Source organism: Scyliorhinus torazame, chromosome 2 (assembly GCF_047496885.1).
Source record: "Scyliorhinus torazame isolate Kashiwa2021f chromosome 2, sScyTor2.1, whole genome shotgun sequence".
Classification (NCBI taxonomy): domain Eukaryota; kingdom Metazoa; phylum Chordata; class Chondrichthyes; order Carcharhiniformes; family Scyliorhinidae; genus Scyliorhinus; species Scyliorhinus torazame.
The window spans coordinates 12,490,514-12,500,510 of record NC_092708.1 but is presented as its reverse complement, the minus strand read 5'-3'; the positions used below and the strand labels follow the sequence as shown (position 1 = coordinate 12,500,510).

The 9,997-nt window shown below is 53.0% G+C and overlaps 1 protein-coding gene and 1 non-coding gene across 2 annotated transcripts in view; both read right to left on the bottom strand.

The window, feature by feature from the left end:
• Positions 1-586: 586 nt before the first annotated feature.
• Positions 587-9,997, bottom strand: part of arpc2 (actin related protein 2/3 complex, subunit 2) — a 64,926-nt gene continuing 55,515 nt past the window's right edge. Inside the window, exon 10 of the mRNA XM_072468637.1 lies at positions 587-975. Coding sequence (XP_072324738.1) covers positions 951-975 — 25 coding nt within the window. The 3' untranslated portion in view covers positions 587-950. The remainder of the gene's footprint in view (positions 976-9,997) is intronic.
• Positions 1,152-1,265, bottom strand: LOC140408136 (small nucleolar RNA SNORD89). Its single transcript, XR_011940053.1, has one exon. It is a non-coding gene; the product is annotated as a small nucleolar RNA SNORD89 (small nucleolar RNA).

Here is a 9,997-nt window from a genome sequence, read left to right as displayed (position 1 = left end):
TGGGGACAGCGTAGAGGGAGCTTTACTCTGTATCTAACCCCGTGCTGTACCTGTCCCGGGAGTGTTTGATGGGGACAGTGTAGAGGGACCTTTACTCTGTATCTAACCCCGTGCTGTACCCGTCCTGGGAGTGTTTAATGGGGGCAGTGTAGAGGGAGTTTGTCCTCGGAGAGTTTGATGCGGACTTGATGGTACCTGAATCATAGAATTTACAGTGCATAAGGAGGCCATTCAAGTATGCACCGGCCCTTGGAAAGAGCATTCTATTTAAACCCATGCCTGCACCCCATTCCCGTAACCCCACCTAATCTTTTGGACAAAGGGGAAATTTAGCATGGCCAATCCACCTAACCTGCACATCATTGGACTGTGGGAGGAAACCGGAGCACCCAGATGAAACCCACGCAGAAACGGGGAGAAAGTGCCAACTCCACCCGAGGTCGGAAGCGAACCCGGGTCCCTGGCACTGTGATGCAGCAGTGCTAACCACTGTGCCACCATTGCTGCATTTGATGTCGCAACCTTGTATGTTCAAATATCTACACATACAATAAAACAAAACGGAAATGAATGTCAGATGGGTAGCTGTGATATATAAAAGATTTATTCTTTTTGGAAGTGCTTACAGTTCCTGTCACTCACCCTGTTTCAGAGTCCTGGCTGGGTCAGAGCGTATTCAGAGTTAATGGCCACGTAAAGCAACAGCAAAATATTAGTGAACAGATAAGGGGAGCGGCTGAAAGATGGAATGTTTTTTAATGATTAAACAAGTCCTGTCCGGCACCACAAGATGACAGGAAGCCCCTATAAGCAAAGCGCAGTCGAGAATCACCCTCAATCAGATAAAGACAACAAAATCCAGGATCGTACTCAACAGGGCCCCCAGTGCCGTGCTGGAAATCTGTGCGAGTACCATCATCGTCTTCAGACTCAGCGGGTCCAAAGGATTCTTATCGAGCTGAAAAGGTCTTCCCCCTGTGGATAGAACGGGACAATCAGAGGAAGTTAAGGACACCAGCTCCCCTCCGGACTCTTCCCCCCCCCCCCCGTTCCCGAATCCATGATCTGACCAGCCCCCCACCCCCTCACTCGCCCCGACCCAAGTTTCAGGATGTTACGGGAGATTCCACTCCGCTGTTGCCTGTGCTGTGCAAGAGGTCAGACTAATTGTCGCTTCAAGGAGATTTGTCATTGTGCTGTGCACGGAGAACAAACTGTTGGCAGCAACACTGCAATTCGGCCTTTTCCTGTCATCATTCCTCCAGCACATCGGCTCCCAGCCACCAACTCGAAACGCCTCCCAGCCCAGCAACCGGGGGGCTGGGAATATACAGTGCGCCTGTGGGAAGCGAATGGATGTTCGGAGAATGTGATAAAGTCTGTACGGACGCAGGAGGTTCCCCAGGAAAATCAGGACGGGTTAATCGCTGGATTCAGGAGCCAAACGCATTTCCTCATCCATATCCACCTCATGCAAAACAAAGAGGACAGGAAATGAAATGAAAATCGGCTATTGTCACGAGTAGGCTTCAAATGAAGTTACTGTGAAAAGCCCCTAGTCGCCACATTCCGGCGCCTGTTCGGGGAGGCTGGTACGGGAATTGAACCATGCTGCCGGCCTGCTTTCAAAGCCAGCGATTTAGCCCTGTGCTAAACCAGCCCCGAATATGTGATATTACCATAGAATTTACAGTGCAGAAGGAGGCCATTTGGCCCATCGAGTCTGCACCTGCTTTTGGAAAGAGCACCCTACCCAAGGTCAACACCTCCACCCTATCCCCATTAACCAGTAACCCCACCCAACACTAAGGGCTATTGTGGACACTAAGGGCAATTTATCATGGCCAATCCACCTAACCTGCACATCTTTGGACTGTGGGAGGAAACCGGAGCACCCGGAGGAAACCCACGCACACACGGGGAGGATGTGCAGACTCCGCACAGACAGTGACCCAAGCCGGAATCGAACCTGGGACCCTGGAGCTGTGAAGCAATTGTGCTATCCACAAAGCTACCGTGCTGCCCCTAAAGCAAAAGGTGAGAGCGGAGGGCAAGAGCTGATTCCAAACAGCTGGCTGTGCACACGAGGGGAGAATGGAGAACGATTTCCATGGTGTTCCACAGGGCTGTGTTGAGGCCCTCACTGTTTGTTGTCTATATTAAAAGACTTCATGTGGGAGGCGTGATTGGGAAATTTGCAGATGCCACAGAAATCGGCCGTGTATGTTTTTTAAAATTTAGAGTACCAAATTAATTTTTTCCAATTAAGGGGCAATTTAGCATGACCAATCCACCTACCCTACACATCTTTTGGGCTGTGGGGGCGAAACCCACGGAAACACGGGGAGAATGTGCAAACTCCACACGGACAGTGACCCAGAGCCGTGATCGAACCTGGGACCTCGGCGCCGTGAGACATCAGGGCTAACCCACTGCGCTACCGTGCTGCCCTCTCGGCCGTGTAGTTGACAGTGAAGAGGATAGCTGTCGACTCCAGAATGATATCCATGGTTTGGGTGAGGGAGGTTAAATGGGATTGTCATGTGGGAGTACCTTTAAGAAATGGGTGTTCATTGCTGCAGTGATGTCAGAGAGTGGGTAGAGCTGGGTTGTCTGTCAGCTTTTTACTTTCGTTTTAGGCGGTTTGCTGCAGGGTGAGTTTTAGTTTCGTTTTCAGAGCTGGATAGCTGCAGTCACAGCCAGGAGGTGTATTAGTCTCTCTCTGTATAACACTGGGGTACAGTACTGGTGGAGATGGGTCTGTCACTGTATAACACTGGGGTACAGTACTGGTGGGGACAGGTCTGTCACTGTATAACACTGGGGTACAGTACTGGTGGGGACGGGTCTGTCACTGTATAACACTGGGGTACAGTACTGGTGGGGACGGGTCCGTCACTGTCTCACACTTCTGGTGGGACGTGTCTGACACTGAAAAACACTGGGGTACAGTACTGGTGGGGACAGGTCTGTCACTCTACAATACGGGTACAGTACTGGTGGGGATGGGTCTGTCACTGTATAACACTGGGGTACAGTGCTGGTGCGGAGGGTCTGTCACTGTATAACACTGGGGTACAGTACTGGTGGGGAAGGTTTCTGTCACTTTATAACACTGGGGTACAGTACTGGTGGGGACGGGTCTGTCACTGTATAACACTGGGGTACAGTGCTGGTGGGGATGGGTCTATCGCTGTATAAAACTGGGGTACAGTACTGGTGGGGATGGGTCTGTCACTGTATAACACTGGGGTACAGTGCTGGTGCGGAGGGTCTGTCACTGTATAACACTGGGGTACAGTACTGGTGGGGAAGGTTTCTGTCACTTTATAACACTGGGGTACAGTACTGGTGGGGACGGGTCTGTCACTGTATAACACTGGGGTACAGTGCTGGTGGGGAGGGTCTGTCGCTGGGTAACACTGGGGAACAGTACTGGTGGGGACGGGTCTGTCACTGTATAACACTGGGGTACAGTACTGGTGGGGATGGGTCTGTCACTGCATAACTCTGGGATACAGTACTGGTGGGGAGGGTCTGTCGCTGGGTAACACTGGGGAACAGTACTGGTGGGGACGGGTCTGTCACTGTATAACACTGGGGTACAGTACTGGTGGGGATGGGTCTGTCACTGCATAACTCTGGGATACAGTACTGGTGGGGATGGGCCTGTCGCTGGGTAACACTGGGGTACAGTACTGGTGGGGCGGGTCTGTGTCTGTCACTGTATAACACTGGGGTACAGTACTGGTGGGGACGGGTTTGTCGCTGGGTAACACTGGGGTACAGTACAGGTGGGCACGGGTCTGTCACTGCATAACACTGGGGTGCAGTACTGGTGGGGACGGGTTTGTCGCTGGGCAACACTGGGGTACAGTACTGGTGGGGGCGAGTCTGTCACTGTATAACACTGGGGTACAGTACTGGTGGGGACGGGTCTGTCACTGTATAACATTGGGATACAGTACTGGTGGGGATGGGCCTGTCGCTGGGTAACACTGGGGTACAGTACTGGTGGGGACGGGCCTGTCGCTGAGGAACATTGGGCTACAGTACTGGTGGGGACGGGTCTGTCACTGTATAACACTGGGGTATAGTACTGGTGGGGATGGGTCAGACACTGTATAACACTGGGGTACAGTACTGGTGGGGATGGGTCTCACTGTATAACACTGGGGTACAGTACTGGTGGGGATAACTGTCGCTGGGTCACACTGGGGTACAGTACTGGTGGGGAAGTGTCTGGCACTGTATTACACTGGGGTACAGTACTGGTGGGGACGGGTCTGTCACTGTACAACACTGGGGTACAGTACTGGTGGGGACGGGTCTGTCACTGTATAACACTGGGGTACAGTACTGGTGGGGACGGGTCTGTCACTGTATAACACTGGGGTACAGTACTGGTGGGGACGGGTCTGTCACTGTGTAACACTGGGATACAGTACTGGTGGGGACGGGTCTGTCGCTGTATAACACTGGGGTACAGTACTGGTGGGGACAGGTCTGTCACTGTATAACACTGGGGTACAGTACTGGTGGGGACAGGTCTGTCACTGTATAACACTGGGGTACAGTACTGGTGGGGATGGGTCTGTCACTGTATAACACTGGGGTACAGTACTGGTGGGGACGGGTCTGTCACTGTATAACACTGGGGTACAGTACTGGTGGGGTAAGGTCTGTCGCTGTATAAAACTGGGGTACAGTACTGGTGGGGACGGGTCTGTCACTGTATAACACTGGGGTACAGTACTGGTGGGGATGGGTCTGTCACTGTATAACACTGGGGTACAGTACTGGTGGGGATGGGTCTGTCACTGTATAACACTGGGGTACAGTACTGGTGGGACGTGTCTGACACTGAATAACACTGGGGTACAGTACTGGTGGGGATGGGTCTGTCACTGTATAACACTGGGGTACAGCTCTGGTGGGGACGTGTCTGTCACCGTATAACACTGGGGTACAGTACTGGTGGGGAAGGTTTCTGTCACTTTATAACACTGGGGTACAGTACTGGTGGGGACGGGTCTGTCACTATAACACTGGGGTACAGTACTGGTGAGGTAAGGTCTGTCGCTGTATAAAACTGGGGTACAGTACTGGTGGGGATGGGTCTGTCACTGCATAACTCTGGGGTACAGTACTGGTGGGGACGGGTCTGTCACTTTATAACACTGGGGTACAGGACTGGTGGAGATGGGTCTGTCGCTGTATAACACTGGGGTACAGTACTGGTGGAGACGGGTCTGTCACTGGGCAACACTGGGGTACAGTACTGGTGGGGATGGGTCTGTCGCTGGGTAACACTGGGGTACAGTACTGGTGGAGACGGGTTTGTCACTGGGTAACACTGGGGTACAGTACTGGTGGGGATGGGCCTGTCGCTGGGTAACACTGGTGTACAGTACTGGTGGGGACGGGTCAGTCACTGTATAACACTGGGGTACAGTACTGGTGGGGATGGGTCAGTCACTGTATAACACTGGGGTACAGTACTGGTGGGGATGGGTCTCACTGTATAACACTGGGGTACAGTACTGGTGGGGATGGGTCTGTCACTGTATAACACTGGGGTACAGTGCTGGTGGGGACAGGTCAGTCACTGTATAACACTGGGGTACTGTACTGGTGGGGATGGGGTCAGTCACTGTATAACACTGGGGTATAGTACTGGTGGGGACGGGTCTGTCACTGTATAACACTGGGGTACAGTACTGGTGGGGATAACTGTCGCTGGGTCACACTGGGGTACAGTACTGGTGGGGAAGTGTCTGGCACTGTATAACACTGGGGTACAGTACTGGTGGGGACGGGTCTGTCACTGTACAACACTGGGGTACAGTACTGGTGGGGACGGGTCTGTCACTGTACAACACTGGGGTACAGTACTGGTGGGGACGGGTCTGTCACTGTTTAACACTGGGGTACAGGTACTGGTAGGGATAGGTCTGTCACTGTATAACACTGGGGTACAGTACTGGGGGGGACGGGTCTGTCACTGTGTAACACTGGGGTACAGTACTGGTGGGGACGCGTTTGTCACTATAACACTGGGGTACAGTACTGATGTTGACAGGTCTGTCACTGTATAACACTGGGATACAGTACTGGCGGGGACGGGTCTGTCACTGTATAACACTGGGGTACAGTACTGGTGGGGATGGGTCTGTCGCTGTATAAAACTGGGGTACAGTACTGGTGGCGACGGGTCTGTCACTGTTTAACACTGGGATACAGTACTGGTGGGGATGGGTCTGTCACTGTATAACACTGGGGTACAGTACTGGTGGGGACGGGTCTGTCACTGTATAACACTGGGGTACAGTACTGGTGGGGTAAGGTCTGTCGCTGTATAAAACTGGGGTACAGTACTGGTGGGGACGGGTCTGTCACTGTTTAACACTGGGATACAGTACTGGTGGGGACGGGTCTGTCACTGTATAACACTGGGGTACAGGACTGGTGGGGTAAGGTCTGTCGCTGTATAAAACTGGGGTACAGTACTGGTGGGGATGGGTCTGTCACTGTATAACACTGGGGTACAGTACTGGAGGGGACCGGTCTGTCACTGCATAACACTGGGGTACAGTACTGGTGGGGACGGGTCCGTCACTGTCTCACACTACTGGTGGGATGTGTCTGACACTGAATAACACTGGGGTACAGTACTGGTGGGGACGGGTCTGTCACTGTATAACACTGGGGTACAGTACTGGTGGGGATGGGTCTGTCACTGTATAACACTGGGGTACAGTGCTGGTGCGGAGGGTCTGTCACTGTATAACACTGGGGTACAGTACTGGTGGGGAAGGTTTCTGTCACTTTATAACACTGGGGTACAGTACTGGTGGGGACGGGTCTGTCATTACAACACTGGGGTACAGTACTGGTGGGGATGGGTCTGTCACTGCATAACTCCGGGGTACAGTACTGGTGGGGACGGGTCTGTCACTTTATAACACTGGGGTACAGTACTGGTGGAGATGGGTCTGTCGCTGTATAACACTGGGGTACAGTACTGGTGGAGACGGGTTTGTCACTGGGTAACACTGGGGTACAGTACTGGTGGGGATGGGCCTGTCGCTGTATAACACTGGGGTACAGTACTGGTGGGGACGGGTTTGTCGCTGGGTAACACTGGGGTACAGTACTGGTGGGGACGGGTCTGTCACTTTATAACACTGGGGTACAGTACTGGTGGGGATGGGTCTGTCGCTGGGTAACACTGGGGTACAGTACTGGTGGGGATGGGTCTGTCACTGTATAACACTGGGGTACAGTACTGGTGGGGATGGGTCTGTCACTGTATAACACTGGGGTACAGTACTGGTGGGGACGGGTCTGTCACTTTAGAACACTGGGGTACAGTACTGGTGGGGATGGGTCTGTCGCTGGGTAACACTGGGGTACAGTACTGGTGGGGACGAGTCTGTCGCTGGGTATCACTGGTGTACAGTACTGGTGGGGACGGGCTTGTCACTGTTTAACACTGGGGTACAGTACTGGTGGGGACTGGTTTGTCGCTGGGCAACACTGGGGTACAGTACTGGTGGGACGTGTCTGACACTGAATAACACTGGGGTACAGTACTGGTGGGGTAAGGTCTGTTGCTGTATAAAACTGGGGCACAGTACAGGTGGGGACGGGTCTGTCACTGCATAACTCTGGGGTACAGTACTGGTGGGGACGGGTCTGTCACTTTATAACACTGGGGTACAGTACTGGTGGGGAGGGGTCTGTCGCTGGGTAACACTGGGGTACAGTACTGGTGGGGACGGGCCTGTCGCTGAGTAACATTGGGGTACAGTACTGGTGGGGTCGGGTCTGTCACTGTATAACACTGGGGTACAGTACTGGTGGGGACGGGTTTGTCGCTGGGCAACACTGGGGTACAGTACTGGTGGGGACAGGCCTGTCGCTGAGTAACATTGGGGTACAGTACTGGTGGGGATGGGCCTGTCGCTGGGTAACACTGGGGTACAGTACTGGTGGGGACGGGGCTGTCACTGTATAACACTGGGTTACAGTACTGGTGGGGACGGGTCTGTCACTGTATAACACTGGGGTACAGTACTGGTGGGGACGGGTCTGTCACTGTATAACACTGGGGTACAGTACTGGTGGGGAAGGGTCTGTCGCTGGGTAACACTGGGGTACAGTACTGGTGGGGACGGGTCTGTCGCTGGGTAACATTGGGGTACAGTACTGGTGGGGATGGGTCTGTCACTGTATAACACTGGGGTACAGTACTGGTGGGGACGGGTCTGTCACTGAATAACACTGGGGTACAGTACTGGTGGGGACGGGTCTGTCACTGTATAACACTGGGGTACAGTACTGGTGGGGACGGGTCTGTCACTGAATAACACTGGGGTACAGTACTGGTGGGGAAGGGTCTGTCGCTGGGTAACACTGGGGTACAGTACTGGTGGGGACGGGTCTGTCGCTGGGTAACATTGGGATACAGTACTGGTGGGGACGGGCCTGTCGCTGGGTAACACTGGGGTACAGTACTGGTGGGGATGGGCCTGTCGCTGGGTAACACTGGGGTACAGTACTGGTGGGGACGGGTCTGTCACTTTATAACATTGGGATACAGTACTGGTGGGGACGGGCCTGTCGCTGGGTAACATTGGGGTACAGTACTGGTGGGGACGGGGCTGTCACTGTATAACACTGGGGTACAGTACTGGTGGGGACGGGCCTGTCGCTGGGTAACACTGGGGTACAGTACTGGTGGGGATGGGCCTGTCACTTTATAACATTGGGATACAGTACTGGTGGGGACGGGTTTGTCGCTGGGTAACATTGGGATACAGTACTGGTGGGGACGGGCCTGTCGCTGGGTAACACTGGGGTACAGTACTGGTGGGGACGGGTCTGTCACTTTATAACATTGGGATACAGTACTGGTGGGGACGGGCCTGTCGCTGGGTAACACTGGGGTACAGTACTGGTGGGGATGGGCCTGTCGCTGGGTAACACTGGGGTACAGTACTGGTGGGGATGGGTCTGTCGCTCTGTGACACTGAGATAAGTATCTCACACCACACTTGCCGTTACTGCATATTTCCTCCCATTTGGGGTTTAATTTGCGAAAGCGTAACTGGAAAAGGCAGTGGACTGTTTGAATCACGAGAGGGTGAACTGCATGAAAGGTGATGCAGATACCGAGCATGCTTGACAACAAAACACATTTGCTCAGAGAGAATGCAAAGCAGAATTCAAATCACACACAAAATGTTTTGTAATGATAAGGATGCAATGCACAAATATTCTGGATGCAAAGCAGGTGGAACAGTTCCAGAGATTCCCAATGGGAGCGACTGCATGCAAAGACACAGGAGGGAAGGAAACTTAAAGCTGTTGGGTCACATTGCTCCCTCTGAGCAGCGTATACACAGCACAGGGTCCTGAACAGGACCCCAAACACCGCCCTGGGCAGAGTAGGAACTGACTGTGGGCTGAATGGTGACGCCGTGGACCAGGGACTGAAGGTTGTGAGAAGACAGAGGCACTCCTGACACACCCAGGCTTCCTGGCTGTTCCCCATTTTTGCACCTGATTGGGTAATAGGAAGCGGGAATAAAAATAACATCTTATTCTTTCAGATTTACCTTGAAAACTTGCTTTGGTGGACACACAGATGTTTTTGGACATGTGGTTGAGGGAATCTGTGCTGTTGGTGATGCTACTCTTCCGGGGCCACATCCCACTATTCCCATCCTATTCATGTATTTGTCAAGGTGCCCCTTAAATGTCACTATCGTCCCTGCTTCCACCACCTCCTCAGGCAGTGAGCTCCAGGCACCCACTACCCTCGGTGTAAAAAAATAAATCTCCCTTTAACCCTTGCCCCATAAACCTATGTCCCCTAGTAATTGACTCTTCCACCCTGGGGAAAAAGCTTGTGACTATCCACTCTGCCCATGCCCCTCAATCTTGTAGACCTCTATCAGGTCGATTCTAAACCTCCGTCGTTCCAGTGAGA